At 46.0% G+C, this 19,064-nt stretch overlaps 1 protein-coding gene across 9 annotated transcripts in view; it reads right to left on the minus strand.

The window, feature by feature from the left end:
- The window catches only part of LOC118358022 (multiple C2 and transmembrane domain-containing protein 1-like), a 213,395-nt gene that overhangs the window by 39,858 nt on the left and 154,473 nt on the right, over positions 1–19,064 (minus strand). For all 9 annotated transcript variants that reach the window (XM_052478509.1, XM_052478513.1, XM_052478508.1 and 6 more), the window contains 5 exons: positions 18,870–18,972; positions 18,450–18,551; positions 17,885–17,959; positions 15,189–15,308; positions 6,346–6,462 (listed from right to left, as the gene is read on the minus strand). In XM_052478509.1, coding sequence (XP_052334469.1) covers positions 6,346–6,462; positions 15,189–15,308; positions 17,885–17,959; positions 18,450–18,551; positions 18,870–18,972 — 517 coding nt within the window. The remainder of the gene's footprint in view (positions 1–6,345; positions 6,463–15,188; positions 15,309–17,884; positions 17,960–18,449; positions 18,552–18,869; positions 18,973–19,064) is intronic.

Genomic DNA, 19,064 nt, shown 5'->3' on the forward strand with positions numbered 1-19,064 from the left:
GCCGTGCTATTGAGAGAGGCCGCCATATGTGGGTACAAGTTCCTGACACTTCTCCCTATTGCCAAGGATTTTCCGGGAACTCAAATATTATTTTCAGATTTCCCAAAACGTGTACGAAAGGCTTGGTGAGGAGAAGCCTTCTGTAAAAGAAAAGAAGAAAACATCCAGCCGGCTCCCACCCATCGACTGCCCGCAAAATGAGATGGAAACTGAGCTGCAATTCCTCACTTCCTGCCAAAGGTATAACCATATGAGAGACACATATTTCCCACAGATCACACAGATCCGCAAAGAACTTGAAAACAAATCAAGCATTGATAAACTCCCAGATCTGTTAGCCGAAATGCAGCAATTTGCAATCACAGCAGCAAGATTTGTGACCCACTGCCAATGAAAACAGTGCGACCAGTGGAGCTCAAACAACATTGTAACTTCAACCCAGATTCATCTGTTTACTTGTCTTCCCCTACGAATCGCACTACAACTATTCGCAAGAAGTTAAAAACACGGTACATAGCTGATAATATACATTTCATCCTTTTGAAACCTTGATGAGTGCAATGTTTACTGTATATGTTTTTGTCGTTTGACGTTTTCAGGTTCTTCTCACTTCCCTTTATTGCTGATGTCACTTGCTTTGGCAATGTAAACATTTGTTTCCCATGCCAATAAAGCACAATTCAATTGAATTGAGAGAAAGAGAGAGAGATGGAGAGAGAGGGAGGGAGGGAGGGAGGGGGAGAAAATACACCTTAAATCTTGGCTGCCAAGTTATCAGAGACTACCTTGTGTACGTATAGTGATTTACAGGCGAAACATGCTACCCAGATTTTAAAAATAACTTTCGACAGATCCCTGTACATAAACTCCCCTATTCACAACCAGAGAGAGATGGGATGGACTTCACGGTTGTCAGTGTTTTTGCTTTGTTTCAATGTATCTTGTTCTCTTTTTTGTTTTGTTTCCTTATAGATCATTTCTGTGCATTCTCATGTATGCACTGGAAATATACACTATATACTACATTCAATTACGTATACACCCCATACACTTATCCACACACTCCCTTGGTTTTGTATGGGAGTGTTTGCCTATGGGAGTGTGTGCATGCAACCCACACATACACACACACTACCCGACACCTGCATGCATGCTCACCAACACTCCATAGACGTTCCCATTGTACCTCGTTGTACCTATTCAATGTTGCTGCACGTATACACTGCCTGATTTCATTGTACCAATATATATATATATTCTTATTGTTTTGTTTACTTATCAAAGCAACATCGTTTTTTAGATTATTACATTATTACCATTTGTATTCATTTTACTTCTATTATTTGTAAAAAAAAATAAAAAAAATAATGTAATATTTATGTGTGTATATATATATATACTTTTTTTTCTTCTTTCTCTTATCGCCATTTACTATTATAAATGTTTTACTCTTACTGTTGATGTCATTATGTCACTTCACTTTAGCAACAGTGGCCTTGTCATTCGTGCTAATAGAGCCTATCTGGATCGGAAATCTGAGAGGGGAGGAAGAGAGAAGCACAGCCAGCGACAGCGAGAGAGCGAGAGACTTTTGTAAGTGTAATGTTTACAGTAAATGTTTTATTGCTTATTGTCTACTTCACTTGCTTTGGCAATGTAAACATGTTTCCCATGCCAATAAAGCCCCTTGAATTGAATTGAGAGAGAAAGAAAGAGCCTATCTGAATCTGAAATCTGAGGGGAGAAAGACAGAAGGACAGTGAGAAACAGAGAGAGAGAGAGGGAGAGAAAGAAAGAGACAACAAGAGACAATGAGAGAGAGGGGGGAGAGAGAGAGAGGGGGAAGAGAGAGAGAGAGAGAGAGAGAGAGAGAGAGAGAGAGAGGGGGGAGAGAGAGAGGGGGAAGAGAGAGAGAGAGCGAGAGAAAGAGAGAGAGAGAGAGAGAGAGAGAGAGAGAGAGAGAGAGAGAGAGAGAGACAACACCGCCGTATTTCTGCACCATGACAGCATGTGCTATAATTAACACCTCCACAACATCTGGTAAAGAGTTTTCCGGGCCAGTGGCTCAGCAGTGCCGGTCGGTCTTCCAGCGACGGCCCTACAGGCCTCCAGCTTTTCCATTCCAGCTGAGCTGTACCCCGCTTGACTGAGCCCAGCCACCCGGTCACCCAACCCGGCAACAACTCAGAGACGGAACCTACCAAACGGTTCCAGGTTTCAAAACAAACGGGGTGGTGGTGGGAAATGGTTGACTAGGAGAGGTGATAGGTGCTGATGGAGGTGGTGGTATTGTTGGCGCGGTCATCCTATCTTTGTCTCCAGACACTAGTCTAGCCCTGGGGTGCAGTACCACCTTCAAACAGTAGGGGTCTCTACTGAAACACAGAGGGCCAGTATGCAAGATGAACAGCTCTTTACATAAAAAAATATATAGTTATATTATTTTCCAGCTGCAATGAGAATAGCATACAATTATGTTGTGGCATTGGTCAGACTGTCTGCACCTGTAATGATGTCTCAACACGTAACACTTAAAAACACCCTGTCCCCACCACTCTGACCAGCAGCAGTACCATATTCTCTCCCTCTGTCCTGTCAAGGCTCACATAGCCCAGCAGTGTCTGGCATGTTAATAACATCTTTTATCCATAACAAGTCACACACCGCCTTAGAGAGGGTGACACACGGGTCATCTAATGGTGCCACAGCTGACAGACAAGATAACAGGGTTAGAGGTCAGAGGTCAGAAAAAGGCAAGGTAAGAGATGAGGCCAGTCACACTGTTGCTGCACCAGGTCTTTAATAGCTGGTCCAAGGTCATCTTTTCTGTTCAGCACGTCTACTGGTGAAGGTAAGGCCTGCATGAGGAGAACCGGTCTGATATATGTTGTATAGGAAGAGAGTTGCACACTCCATATATATATATAACCTCCCAGTAAATGTTTGGGTGTAAAAAAAACACCAACGTTTCGGCATCACCGTGCCTTATTCAGTTTAGTGTCACGAATGCTTGAACCAGGTTGTGTAGAGTAACCAGAGCGCCAGTGACCCTGAGGTGAATATTACAGTGTGTAGAAAAACAGTGTTCGTTTACCCATTATGGACAGGGCTGTGGTTTTGGTATAGAATACGAGAGGGATACTCACATTGAACCCATCACATGGAACTCATTTTATTTCATTAGGGAGTTTGTAATCAACTGAGCCCCCCCTCCTCTCTTTTTAGTCAAAGTGAGTTGAGTTCAAGAGAGATTCCTCCAGTATTACCCTCATCCCAGGTTTTTGGAAAAAACCACAGCCTTCCGGATGCTGACCCTTGGTGAAGCACAATGGTTTCATTTGACATGTTCTTTAAAGCATTTAGTGGCCGGGTTGTTCTTTTCTTTTCCAGGCGAGTGAACGAGGAGGCCACAACTTTCTTTCTCTCTCTAAACCACTCCCCCCGACTCCAGTGACAAAATGTGCTTTAAAACAAACAGGGACATGCCTTTGGGGATACATCAGTGTCTGTGTGTGTGCGTGCGTGTGTGTGCGGCCGTGAAAGAAAGCTTGGCTCGTGCACGCGCGTGTGTGTGTGTGTAACATGGGGGACAATCATTTTCATATCATATACACAATCACATCCCTTACAAAACTGTCCTTTCTCCTAGTGCTATAGTGCTTTCTGGATGGCTGCAACTGCTGTGTGTGTGACTCCGCAGCAGAGGGCTCATATTACTGCAAGGTGAAATCACTGTCTGTCTGTCTGTCTGTCTGTCTGTCTGTCTGTCTGTCTGTCTGTCTGTCTGTCTGTCTGTCTGTCTGTCTGTCTGTCTGTCTGTCTGTCTGTCTGCCTGCCAGCCAATGTGAAGATGGCAGCCGAGCCCAGGTGGGAGAAGCAGGATGATACACTCCTAGAGAATGGCCCCTATAACATATCACAGCTCCTCAACCATCCTGCACAGCAGTGCTCAGACACTGACAAAGAGAGGAAAGGCGAGATGGAGGCACTGATATCACACGCCAAGAGCGGTGATTTTCTACAGAGTCTTTTGTGCCAGCTATATACGGCATGTTCCTTCGGCGCAATGGTCTCGGATGTAAGTGAAAGGTGCTAATCTAAAACAATTACTCCCATTCTCCTGCCCACGCATCCCCCATATAGAATGTACACAGTGAGAGAGAGTACGAGAGACTCCATCCCAGGAGTTGATAATGAACTAACTTCCCATTTTTTAGGGACTGTGTGTGAGTGGAGTGCAGTGCTGTGGCTCATCATGGGAATGGGGCTCAGTCAGTGGCTTTGGTTAATGGGAAGCATACCCGTGTGTTTGTTTACTGTGGCGGGGAGCAGAACCCCCCCCAATACCTCATCTGGTGTGGTTACAATCGTCAAACTGTAGAACAATGGAGGAAGAGAAAAGAGTAGGGGGGAGTAATAACATAATGGCAGCTCTGTCTGAACCCTCCTCTCTCATTGGAAGCACAGGTCACTAATAGTGAACCACACCAACCTGGTTCTGCAGGCACGCAAGCGCACGTGCACAGACAGCCAGACAGCCAGACAGACAGACAAAAACCCAGCTGACCTGGTTTTGGCCAGGGCTCAGATCTCACAGTTGTCATAAGGCTGGGAGATTTTCCTTAACATGTGATCTGACCAGGGAAAAGTCTGGGCCCAGGGTCGTTCCTGGTCAGGCCACTTTAGTCCGTTACAATTCCTGGTCTTGTACTCATCGGCCACAATACTGTTCAGAATGAGGAGAAGTGTAAATTGGCGTTGATATGGGGTGAATAATAATATACTGTGTTCACAAGAAGAGGGGACGTTTATTTTTTATTCTATCAGATAAATACCACTCATTACAGTGTTAACTGGTTGTAATGTAGAAGCCAATTCGGGGAGTCCTCGAGACAGTAGGAATGGGCGACGGGGGGGGCGACGGGGGGCTCTTCTGCATAGAGAGTTATTTGTATGTGAAGTGAATAGGTATATGCAATCTTTATTGCTTTAATTCAATTAAAACGTGCCTGGTGAAATAACATCGTTATTCATAGATCATAAGGAGGTATATAAATAATGAAATCCTTTTTTTTTGGTTTGTGTCTACAGATTTCTGTCAGGCAATGTCGCCATCTACAGGGAAATACTGTATATACAGAGCATTGAAAGCAGGAGCGAAGCACCAAGGTACAAAAATGACAAAGCTGCATGTGTGCACTGCTATGTGCGTACGTGGGTTTTACACTCAGTTTAACTTCCCGTTGTAAAAATACATGCATTTCTTGCTGTTAATTGTGACCCAGCCACAATAATGTCTGCAATGGCTAAACACATCTATGCCTGAAGCCTGTTCAAGTATTTCCTAACATTCAGGTAATACTAAAACTAGTGCATTCACAGCTACATCCTGTTAAAAAAGAAAAAAAGAAAAAAAAAAAGGACAATTAGTTATTCAAATTCGTTTCGCCTGTTGTTTTCATTGGTTTAACGGCTATCTGTTCCATATCCTGAACAATCTGCTGAACTGCGACCTCGTGAAAGATGAAGTCATATACGTTAAGAGAGGACAACATGTGGTCTCTTTATTGTGCATTCTGGAAGGTAGTCTGGAAATGCTCTTATTAAAATGAATCACTTCATTGTTCACGCTCGCACCACAATTGCGGTGCAGCTTCTGCGTCACACGACTCTCCAACTACACCTCGGTGATTAAAACATGTCCACTTCTCCGTGACATTGCTTTGACACTGTTTAATTGGAATAGGAGATAAAAAAATGTTTTTTTAAAAAACACAATTAAATACATATAATACCAGGTAAGTGGCGTAGCCTTTCTCAAGGTGACAAGCTATTATTTCCTCCTATGCAAGAGGAAGAATTTGAGAGCGATTCTTGAAAGTTCAAGGCAATTGGCGTTTCTCATTTAGAAGCGTAATGGAAAGAATTTTCTCTCGGTGTCTGTTTCTTGTTTGCATTAACTTTGTGACTCTTTTCAGTCCTATTTCTACATCTAGAGAGAAGGTGCCAACACAATGTGTCCACTCCCTAGTCCACATCTGTTAGCTTTATGTTCACTGGACTTTGTCAACTTTTTATTTGATTTTATTATTTTACAAATACATATTTACAATAATGATGTCTTAGCACGTACACATTATATATATGTTTTACTACATACATTTTTTTGTACGTATTCTTCTATAGTAAAGATGACAGTATATTCAGGATAAAATCCATATTGAAATGAGATAAATGAGATGATTGACAGAAATGTGTGTGAGATGTAAGCGCTTGCCATATGACCTAGAACGAGACAATTAAAGGGGCAGAACGGCGTAGGGATACTTAAACAGGGACACTCACCACGTCTTGCCTGGTGTCCTTCCCCGAAGCGACAAGGATATAGTTCCAGGCCAGCGGCAGCAGCAGAGCCAGAGGAATCATGTAGAGTTCAAAGTTCCACACCACGAGAACAAAGAGCTGCAGAGAGAGGGAGAGAGAGAGAGAGAGAAATAGAGAAACACTTGGGACTTAATGTAGCAGAGACCTGCATTGACCTCAAACTGCAAACACACATTCGCATAGCGCGCATAAACATAACACACAGACCCATACATTTGATAATATATGTATGATAATCAAATAGAAGAAAGCCTTAAATGGACGGCTGTTGTGACAAAACAGGACCCCTGAACCCAGAGCTGGGACAGGGCCTACGAGGCCAACAGGGCCACCCTCCACCTTCATCGGAGGATGAGGAGGATAAGTACCGACCGTCACAACACTCCCTCTCCACGCCAATCATCCGTCATCCACAGGCCTGAGGTCACTCTCTGTTTCAAGCACAACTAGTCAACATGACCTTAACCCTCCGACCCTCAGCCCAGCACCTGACCTGCCACACCATGAGCCCCCTAACCCTGTCACCCCAACCCCACCCACCCCGAGATGCCCATAACCCTGTCACCCCAGCTCCAAATACTCCTATTCCACCTCCATAGTCATCTGTCCTGTCCCTCTCTATCCCCCATCTCTCATCCTAACAAATAAAAAGCGTAACTCCAGACCTGAGTGGCCCCAAAACCTCTATTCTGTTTAGTACAGAGTTTTTTGCAACCCGAACATAAATTATCATGATCCTGTGAAAATGAAATGCTTGAGGAGACATAATTCACAAACACAAAATCACTCATGTCAAATTGTTTTAGCGTGGGTTGACTGATATTTATTTATTTGGGTTGGGGGGTGGATGGCACATTTTTGTGAAAGAATAGATAAAAACAGTTAAATTATTTCTCGAAACATTAAAAACATATTCCGACATATCTATTTGTTGTTGGAAATGATCAATGTAGAAAATACTTAATAGCAATGTAAAAAATAATACTAATCCAGGTGAAAATATTTGATACATATTCATATATTTTCCGACAATGCACATAAATCAAACTCAAGGACGCAAAATGTTCATTCGTTATTTCAAGTCTATAGAAAAAGACTTGAAATTGTGATGGGAGGACTACGCTTTGAGATGAATTGCATCTGTTGCAAATGCATTCACAATAGATTGTTACTGCCTTAGTGGTCAACTTTCACTGACAATGAAAATGAGGTTTGAAACAGGAAACAGCCGATACATCGGGCTGTCTCACCTTGCGCGGTCAATTATGATATATACATGACAAAGCTATACGTTCGGCTGAATGAAATAATACAATACATTTCAATCAATGTATATCTCATAATCAGCGGGAAAGTGCTGGAGTTTACTAACGTTCTTTCAGTTCCTTGCAGCCTCTCGTGGAGCAGCTGATGTGGATACGTGGGGTACGTGTGAGTCTTCACCTTCTCTCCTCCTCCCGTAATTTACAGGCTATAGGAATAAAAGCTTCAACATCTTCCCTCCTGTTGACCTAAAAGGACATTGCACCTCTGTTTCCGCGCCCGGCCTCCCTCTATAAACCCCTTGCCCTAACACATCTCTAGTCCTGGGTTGGGCACTAGTGGTCAGGTGTGTTGTACTGTGCTGGGCTCCCTCTCTCCATCTCCGCGGATCATTGGCCTATCCCTTACAGCCTCGGAACCCAATGCAAACACGCGCGCGCACGCGCGCGCGCACGCACGCACGCACGCACGCACGCACGCACACACACACACACACACACACACACACCTAAAATGAATGTGTAATTTACCACCACTAAGCTATAACAAAATTACAAAAGCCACATAAAACTCCCAATCTCTGAAACAACTAAAAAGCTGACAAGACCCCCCACAACCACAAATCATGCACTCATACAAATTTAACCAGTTGAGATATTTGTGTACACATCCAAAACAAAGACATAAATAAAACATTACAAATGAATTGGCCAGGACATTAGCATATTGCTCAGAGCCAAATATCTCCGTCCACAGTGCAGTACTACCATGGTGGCCAGCCTATTTCCGTCTCTTTCGTTTTCTTTAATAAAGGTCTGTTTAGGGAATTGGAGGAATACTCTTCAATAATTCAGGAGTGCTTAGCAACCTCCAGTACCTGTCCTCCTACTTCCACATCCTTCCGCAAGCCGCCACAAATACTGTCTGTGTGTGGGCTCAGCATTATCTAGTGTTCTTTCTCTTGCACTCCCACTCCAGTCTAATGTCAGAACGCGAACGGAACCGCTCTCACTAATCTACTGTTACTGTACTGCACAGTCCCACCGCAGTGACCACGCAGAAGAAATAAAGATTCACAGGGTCTTTTAACACTGAAGCAGCGAAACCACATCACCCTGAACACTTGTGTTTTTGAGCAAAATAGGAAAAAAGCGATTTCTCCAAACAAATCCAATTCAGTTATCTTATGCCTATCAATGTTCTACACCTAAATATAACTTCACCCATACAGTGTATAAATACATCTTAACCAACCTAGTTGTTCCCTGTCTATTATACTTTATGCGTTCTCATATCATACGAAGGCGTGATATTTTTGAAGTGTTTCTGAGAGGACTGCAGCTCCCCCCTCCTCTGCAGTGTCTGGCTGGTGTGTGGTGTGTTTGTCCGTCTCGTTTCCCTGCGCCTGGGGTTATTTAACCTGTCGTCCACCTCATCCCTCCCCATTTGGTTATTCTAGCTCTGGGCGAGGCTGTGACTGACAGCTGGAGGAACCTGACACCCCGGCCCCATCAGAGGCCAAGCCTGCCCCGTCTCACAGCCCCTCGGCTGGGGAGAGGAGCCCGCAGCGCCGGGACCTTTCCCCAGGACCAGGAGACCACATCCCCCACATTGCTACCCCACCGAGAGGCTTTCTGCCTGGGGAGGAAGGAGAGTGTGTCAGCCGTGGAGGTCTGTGACTGGAGAAAGAGCAAAAAACATTGAGATAAAAAGGTAGAGAGGAGGAGGGAAAAAGCTGTATACAGTATGTGCTTTGCTTTGTGTGTGTGTGTGTGTGTGTGTGTGTGTGTGTGTGTGTGTGTGTGTGTGTGTGTGTGTGTGTGTGTGTGTGTGTGTGTGTGTGTGTGTGTGTGTGTATGTGTGTGTGTGTGTGTGTGTGTGTGTGTGTGTGTGTGTGTGTGTGTGTGTGTGTGTGTGTGTGTGTGTGTGTGTGTGTGTGTGTGTGTGTGTGTGTGTGTGTGTGTGTGTGTGTGTGTGTGTGTGTGTATGTGTGTGCACCCAGGAATTGTCAGAGCTCCCCACACACAGCTCACAGGCTGGTGTTACGGAGCGGCAGCGCTAGCCTTGGAGACACGGCTTTGCTCCATCCCCGCATCAACTTCTGTGACGTTATCCTCCTGATTCGGAGAACTCATCGAAAGTCTCGTGGTGCGAGACTGTATTGGTGTGTGCGCGTGGGTGCACATGCGTGCGTACACATGCATGTTTTCATAACACAAACTCCCTCGAATTAGGTCCCGGGAGTATTAGATAGAAGGAGAATACAATGCAAATGATCACTTCCTATTTGTCGCACACTGAAACAAGAGCGATTCACTGTTCTTCGTCTGGCAAACAGCCTCAACACGGCATGAGTGTAAAATGTTATTAACTCATTAGGATTTACACGAGCAGAGGATGTTATGTAGATTTCTTTTTTTTTTTAAAACACTAAAAAACAAAATTTTCTTACGTCAAAGAATGTCAAAATGGAAACAGAATGAGAAGCATCAAAAGTGAACATAGACGTATTCAACTCAAGAGGATCACACACAACCGAGCTCAGGCCGCTTAATAGACGTGCAGTTTGTTTCCAAATCACAGCAAACCAGCCTGTTAAAAACGTTACTGAATACAAAATACAAAAAGAAAAATATACTTTAGTGAAACAATTAGAAAAACTCTTCTAGGTACCTCCGGTGATTTTTTTCTCTCCAATACGAGAATATAGATATTCTAATGATCTAAAATGGGAAATAGTACATGTGCGTTTATTTATACCAGACAAACGTTTTATGGCGTATTATGTGACATGAAAACAACCCCCCAAAAAAAAGGTTATTTTTTACAAACTAATAAACAGCAAAAACAGCAAATAATCATGTTCAACTCTAAATGATTATTTTGTTAACATGTAGTAGATACACAATCATTTAACTTTCAATAGAATGAATAACATCCCTGCTTTTATGAAGCATTCCCTTATCAAAAGCACACACGGAACAGAATCAGGAAACACAATCCCATTCGGGAACAGATGAGTGTTTCATTCATCTACTAAACTTTGATGAAGGTAGAGGATTTGGGCTTTATGTTTTTTTTTTTGGCATTATGTGGTTTACCGAACACCACTCTGGGTGCTCGGCTTTACGGCTTGGATAGGAAGTGCTTTGGCGTACATAGAGCGTGTACTAGTCTTACTCCTCTCCTCCAGAAGTCGACTGGAGTTTTGAATTTCAGAGTTAAGTTGGCTTTATCTTTATTACATGGACATCGACTCCAGATACTAGCCGACCGCTGCCAGACAGCAAATAGAACAAGTCATGTTTGACTGGAAGCCTGTCTTACTTCGTTGGACAGGACAGTCCCATTCTGTGGTGCTAGATTGCCCCCTGCTGGTGAGACAAGTAACTAGAGCTGTTTCGCATTTGATAAGGAGCAGTTGGACATGACATCTGAAACGTGGAGCCAGATATGACCAGGTACTACACTCAATCTGTAACAGAAAATGAACTAAAGACACCCACAAATGGTCCTGTCCTGTAACGGCATCCATGAATGAGAATAAAACAGAGATAATTATCTTCAGATGTGCTTCTGTCTGTCTTTAACAATCACACCCCAGACTCCACAGTGTCCTCTGGCTCAACCTGCCATTGTATTTCACTCTCCCTCATTTTTCCAATCAGAGAGGTAGTAAAAATGTTATAGTTTATCTATTCCAAGCTGTCCATTGCTCTGTGGCAAAAACAAAATCCTGCTGTTAAAAGTTAGCAAGCTTTCTCAAGTGGAGTCAAGAGAGGAGAGGTGTGTGTTTGTGTCGTGTGTGTGTGTGCGTGCCTCTCTCTGTGTGTCTGTGTGTGTGTGTATGTGTGTGTGTGCCAGTGCCATAGGTTTTTCTATTTTTTATTTTATTTCAGCAGGGTGAATTCTTATCTTAATGCAAAGCAGGTGATAGGTGCTCCAGTTTCCAGCAGAAGTAACTTCCTTGTCTGGGCTCTCCCACAGATAAGAGTCCTACTTCGCCCCAAATAAAAGGCCCTGGTATCATTTCTCCTGTCTTCCACACAACCCCCGTCTCCTGCCCTTCTCACCCTTCCTGGGCCTCACAAAGCTGGCTTTATTTGCTCCCAATTCAAGGCTCAATTGTGGATAAAGTTACGGCAAATTTGTTTGGAGGAAGAGTTGCTGAGGCCTGCGGTCCCTGGAGCAATAACAGCCTTGTCTTTCAGGGGCCCCGGGGAGAGTTGGCATGATTCACCAAACAGAACCCAACACCACCGAGCCTGACAATGGCCCCAGCTCACATGCAGGGAGGGAAGGAAGGGGGGATGAGAGTGGTGGAGCGAGGGAGAGAGAGGTAGGGGATGGGGGGCTCAGCTTGCAGGTGTTCAGGTAGAGAGGAAGCAGACGCTTAACCCCCCTCCTCTCCCCCCCCCACACACACACACACCACCCGTGGTGCGGGACGGGAGGTAACTCCAGCTCTGCCCATTGTGCCAACGCCGCGGGCACTGCTGCCACAGTGGCTGGTTCTCTGTCTGGGTTGTGTGGTGTGTGAGGCTCACTTACCACACACACACGACTCTAATCGCAGTTGGCGCTAATGGCCGAGGCGCACATGTGGCTGGATGGACAGATACGGGGAGAAGGAAAGCAGGAGAACAAACTCGAGAGAGGAAGAGAGGATTTGTACCTGTTAGCCCACCAGACTGGATCTGTCTGGACACTAATCTGAGACAGAAAGGCATTACATTACTGCTGTGTGTGTGTGTGTGTGTGTGTGTGTGTGTGTGTGTGTGTGGTCAGAATAAGCAGTATTACAACAAATGGGTTGCTCCAACAATATCTATTACAACTACCACTACACAGTCACACACACACACACTTCACTAGCGTACCACCTTGGCCAGACGGGCCCCCTATAAAAACCCACTTAGAGAGATGAGTGAAGTGATTAAGAGGCCTCTCAAAGCGAGGGAGGGGAGAAGGAGGCACTACCTGTGTGGAGGAGAGGACCTGACAGTACAAGTATACACTGTGGCGTTGCTTAAGCGTCCTCTCCAAACTCCCAATTACAGCCCACGGCCATGTCCACTTTGACACGAGGCGCAGGAAGGACGGAGAGAAAGTGAGAGAGAGAGAGTCATAGAGAGAGAGAGAGAGAGAGAGAGAGAGAGAGAGAGAGAGAGAGAGAGAGAGAGAGAGAGCTAGAGAGGGAGACAGAGCTAGAGAGAGAGAGGCACAGAGAGAGAGAGAGAGAGACACAGAGCTAGAGAGAGAGAGAGAGAGAGACACACAGAGCTAGAGAGAGAGAGAGAGAGAGAGAGAGATAGAGAGGGAGACAGAGCTAGAGAGAGAGAGAGAGAGGCACAGAGAGAGAGAGAGAGAGAGAGAGAGACACAGAGCTAGAGAGAGAGAGAGAGAGAGAGAGAGACACAGAGCAGAGAGAGAGAGAGAGACAGAGAGAGAGAGAGAGAGAGAGAGAGAGAGAGAGAGAGAGATAGAGAGGGAGACAGAGCTAGAGAGAGAGAGAGAGAGGCACAGAGAGAGAGAGAGAGAGACACACAGAGCTAGAGAGAGAGAGAGACACACAGAGCTAGAGAGAGAGAGAGTTAGTTAGAGAGAGAGAGAGAGACAAAGAGAGAGAGAGAGAGACAAAGAGAGAGAGAGACAGAGAGCGAGAGAGAGAGAGAGGCACAGAGAGCGAGAGAGAGAGAGCGAGACACAGAGCTAGAGAGAGAGAGAGAGAGACACAGAGCAGGGAGAGAGAGAGAGAGAGAGACAGGGAGAGAGATGTTTGAGAGACACACAGAGCTATAGAGAGTTATGACATTTGTAATGTCTTTACTGTTTTGAAACTGTTGTATGTGTAATGTTTACTGTTAAGTTTTTCACTTTATATAAGAGACAGAGAGACAGAGAGAAAGAGAAGAAGAATTGAAGAGAGAGAGACACAGAGAGCGAGAGAGAGAGAGAGAGAGAGAGAGAGAGAGAGAGAGAGAGAGAGAGAGAGAGAGAGAGAGAGAGAGAGAGAGAGAGAGAGAACTTAATGAGATGCCCACACCTCATGTTTCATGGCGTTAGACACCTTCTACCAGGAATCCGAGAATGCAGAGCACACCTTTCTACAGCACACCAGTTGCCAGTTGTCTTCGAAACAACTTAATGGAAAGTGTGCAGTGCTTACGTGCCAACACAGACAGACGAAGGGTCTTCAGATTGAACACACAGCAGCGATTCCTCTCGTTAGAAAAACAATTGGCACAAACGCGCGCACGCGCGTGCACACACACACACACACACACACACACACACACACACACACACACACACACACACACACACACACACACACACACACACACACACACACAGAAGCAAAATGTTAACTGATCAATAACGCCGCTCTCCGGGCTTCTGTCTTGTGACGGCATGATGACCTACACACACACACGCGCGCACGCACGCACGCACACACACACACACTCCCAACCCTCCGCAGAAATTAAAATGTGTCAAACAGCAAATGCTAATAGTTCACACAGCGACATTTAGTCGCCCAAGGAAAGGGCTCAGGCATCACTAGAACCTCTAAAACAGACAGGTCATGTATCTACTTATGTCTGCGCAAAGGACAGGATTTAAAGTCTGTCCGTGTGCCACTCAGAGGCTTAAAGGAGGGTGTCCTTTTAGTGATAGCTGCTTTGCAGACCAATTATACTTTACAGTTAAATACCAGGTACAGGTGACAGGCAGAGAGCAGGACTTGACAACAGCTGTCATCACCAGAGAGAGGGAGGGAGAGAGAGAGAGAGAGAGAGAGAGAGAGAGAGAGAGAGAGAGAGAGAGAGAGAGAGAGAGAGAGAGAGAGAGAGAGAGAGAGGAGAGAGAGAGAGAGGAGAGAGAGAGGGGAGAGAGAGAGAGAGAGAGAGAGAGAGAGAGAGAGAGGGAGAGAGAGAGAGAGAGAGAGAGAGAGAGAGAGAGAGGGAGAGAGAGAGAGAGAGAGAGAGAGAGAGAGAGAGAGGAGAGAGAGAGAGAGAGAGAGAGAGAGGGAGAGAGAGAGAGAGAGAGAGAGAGAGAGAGAGAGAGAGAGAGAGAGAGAGAGAGAGAGAGAGAGAGAGAGAGAGAGAGAGAGAGAGAGAGAGAGAGAGAGAGAGAGAGAGAGAGAGAGGGAGGGAGAGAGAGAGAGAGAGAGAGAGAGAGGAGAGAGAGAGGGAGAGAGAGAGAGAGAGCGAGAGCGACTGCCATTTACAACAGGACTGCATTATCAACATTACATTGTCTCTTGCACTCTTAGAAAGACAGGTTCCAAAGGGGTTATTCGGCTGTCCCTTTTTAGCTCCAGGTATAACCTTTTTTTTGGTTCCAGGGAGTACCCTTTTGGGTTCAATGTAGAACCCTCTGTGGAAAGAGTTCTACATGAAACACAGAAGGGTCAGTATGAGAAAGGGGCCTATGAGTGTGCGCATATGTAGCCTATGTGTACTGTGTCATCCGTATATATATATATATATATATATGTACACGAGGTGTGTAAAAGGAAATGAATGGATTAGTACCAGGAAGGCGCAGATGCTCCTCTGAGGCGAGTGCCATTCGAAGCAGCTGTTGATGTAGCAGCCGGCGTTGATGAGGAACAGGATGCAGCGCCTCACTCTGTTGAAGTTCTGCAGCAGCAACTGGACAGAGCACAGACGTGACATAAGCGGTCGTGAACACGACTCGGGGAAACAGACATAACAATTACAGCCGGCGTTGACGGGCGGCCGGCGGCCAAGGAGTCGAGGAATCGATTCTATCGGGAGGCGACCCTCACTCGACAGCTTCCTTATGCCGTCACGTGGACTCCACGCCCTCTCGACTGAGAGAACGGCGGGGACAACGAGTGGGACTACACTTCGACTTCCTCAATGCCGCGTTTGTACGCAGGAAGATGCACACAGGCATGATAATGACAGAGTATTATACAAACTGCTACTTGATTGGTCAACATAGGACTGCGGGTAGGCTGTATGCTAAATATAGATGACGCTTGTCTAAAGACAGGAGAGGAGGAATCGTGTCTGGAAAATGTATCATATAAACAAAGCAATCTTGCATCTGTCTGATAATAGGCTTAAAACCATGGGACAGGTGACTGATAGCGAGCAAGATTGTACCTTAGACGTTTGCGAAATCCCCGACCCTGGCGCTTGGGAAATACTTGTCAGAGGTACATTTTCTCGGAGAACTCCTCTGCAACTCGTTACGCTACGTCAGCGTCTGTCATCGCATCTCAATGAGCTTTCCTGCCGAAGTCCGCCAACTGTCTTTCCTACGCGTTGCCTTTGCTTACCGCTCTAAGTGTTGCCATCATGTGCTTTTTCTATGGCCTTGTCAGCCCCGGGTATTAGTTGCTCATGACATGTCAACGTCAGGAGGTCAATAAACCATCGCATGTTAACTATTAGTTAAGATTCCCCAACAATGTCCCTCGGTATGTGGTAGTGACTATAGAATGATTAAAAGATACATAAACACACATCTACTACGCAATTCCACTTCTAACACGACCAAGCCGAATGAAGTATTCAACCACTCCGTGGGTCAACACGTCTTCAGGCCATAATAACGTCAAAATAAAAAATGTTTTGGGCAATATTGCCTGGTAATGTCGCTGCCGATGTAATGGGGTATGAGATACTGGAGCAAAAACAAATACAATTCGTTTCTCAGACCCCATCACGTCACCCAGCCTAGTGTTGGGTCAAGTATTGGCACAATAACGTTAACGAAATGCTGAGCGTACAGGAAACCCAATCGCTAAATCAAGTCACTGAGGCGGTGTCTTTTTAAAGCGAGCTCGTCAAATGGACTTCAGTCATAGTAATAGTGTTCACGGCCTGTGATGATTTCACATCCCTGGGGAGTCCATGCAGGCATCTGGCCAGCGAGGGAGAAAGCATCGCAGTCCCATTCTGCTGTGTTCCAATCACGGAATGCCATAACGACATGACAGAATAGAAGTCAGCCAATCAGGTCACATCCAGGAAGTAGTCCCCGAAGAGGGAATATCTATTCGGATGTGTCTTTAAGAGGATTCGGGGATGTTTAAGGGGGAATTGTGCTTTTTACACCACCGTCTAATCCATTATTCAACGGAGAGTAGTGATGAACTGAGAATGACTGTGTGTCTACGGTGTCCTGTTGGGGACATCCATCCCCTGCAGACAACAGCACTCTGAGTCACCCGCATCCCCGCATGGTCTCACGCGGCCACGCTTTGATCACGCAACTGTAACTAGCAGCAGAAGGACTGCTCTAAAGTCTCTCTCTACTGTGTTTTGCTCCGCGCATTTCGTTGCAACCAACGTGAGTACTAATATTTTTAAGGCCAGGAGTTTTTCCCGTGATCACATGACTGGACCAGGAAAAACCCTGGACCCTAGTTATAGGCTATAACTACGACGCGGAGTTTCTCCTGCTTAGGTCCCGGCTCTGGTAATATTCAGATATTAACCGTCTAATTATAATGTCTTATAATGTCTGTATTTAACTGGCAACTTTTGGGGTTTGTGTGTGTAAGGACAGGCAGCGGGCCACAGCGGGGACTAGCCCAACACAAAAGAGCCCTCACCGGGGCAATTTCTCTAAAGCAATCGATGACATCATCATTCAGAGACGTTGACATGGGGCATCTCTACGAGTCAGAGGTGAAGTGCAGATGAACATAGAGACGCGCAAACAGGGAGGGTGGGTGGGGAGGAGCACACGGGGGAATGTGCAGAGTGGGCATCTTTTGGCACCGGGAGAGAGAAGGAGAGCGAGAGGGACGAGGAGGGGAGAGAGACAAAAGGGTATAAGAGTGGGTGACTGCTCAGCCCAAACGGCGTTTATGTGACACGTCTGATGTGGGCAAGCCCCCACGATTCAGCCCTTTGTGGGGCCGCCACATTGAGCGGCGTGACAATGAAGTGCAAATCAGCAGTGGCACAGAGGGCCAACTAAGGATGGCCAATCTACTTATACACCCCCAGAGCTGACAGCTTGACATTTCTATTCACCACTCACAGTAAAGGAGAGAGCCGGGGGGGGGGCGGGAGGAAGGGGGGAGGGGGGGGACGTTTTTCTCTCCCTCCTGCCCACACTGTTGTGGCCTCACAAGATGCCACTCATGACCCGTTGGGTTTTGTTAACATTTGTAATATAATGGAGGACGGTGGTAGACGCCGAGCTAAACGGGCCAGCAGGTTACAGGGCGTTGGTGTTGACCTACCTGTTTGGACACTCTGGGTTCATCCTCAATGTATTTCTGCTCGATGGGTATTAACGTCCTGAGACCGGCCTTCACCTGGTGTGGGGATAATATGCATATAATCAACACACAGCCAATGGTGGGACATTATCACAATAACACAATATGGTCCTATATCTACTGGGATCGTTCACAAAATGGCATAGACAGATTTCTGAATTGACGGGGTGTTAAATGCATTACATGTATGTTGTTGTGAGTCACGGCAGTACATATGCCCTGTGTCACGGGCTATAGCGAGAGCTCTCTCCATCACACACAGAACTAAGATGGCCGCCGGCAGGACACACACAGTGAGAATAAATGGGCGAACAAAGGCAGCTGAGTGGGAGTGTTCGATAATTCAACTGAGAATGAGGACGGGGGACAAGGGACGGCAGGGGAGGAAGGACAAACAGCATAAAGACGACAATTCTGGAGCGGGGAGGGGTGTGTGTGTGTGTGTGTGTGTGTGTGTGTGTGTGTGTGTGTGGGGGGGGGCATAGTAGGAAAAAAAGGGGAGGAGAAGGAAAAAAGAAAGACTTACAGCATTAAAAATCACGTCTATTTCGAGAAAGATGACCCCTTTTGTTGGCCCTGTCAGCTCCTTGCTTTTCAAGACGTAGGCTTTCCGTTCACCATTTTGAATCTGCGGGAGAGGGACATGACAGCCGTCTGTCTGGCAATACCCGGCTGAATACACTCCCTGGGCCACCTTTGAACCCCAGCTGCTGCATCTGACAGAGAGCCCAAAACAACTGTGGCAACTCTGACAAGTACCTGTTCATTACCACCACAGCACTGTCAGGGAGAAATTAACTATCCTGGGGAATCAGCCCAACATTACCACATTCTCTCTCTCTCTCTCTCTCTCTCTCTCTCTCTCTCTCTCTCTCTCTCTCTCTCTCTCTCTATCTCTCTCTCTCTCTCTCTCTCTATATCTCTCTCTCTCATCAGGAGGACTCACGTTTAGTAAAGGGATGGCCACTTTCCCCAGGAAGTCTGCACTCCTGTCTCGGTCCTCGTCGTACACCGTCACCTCCAACACTGAGTGGATGTCCTTCACGTTGCTGCTCGCCACAGAACAACAATTAAACCACTACAATCAGACACCTGCCCACACCGCTCATAGCACGATGAAACTACAGTCCTCTATGACCTG

Source organism: Oncorhynchus keta, chromosome 25, assembly GCF_023373465.1.
Source record: "Oncorhynchus keta strain PuntledgeMale-10-30-2019 chromosome 25, Oket_V2, whole genome shotgun sequence".
Taxonomy (NCBI): Eukaryota; Metazoa; Chordata; class Actinopteri; order Salmoniformes; family Salmonidae; genus Oncorhynchus; species Oncorhynchus keta.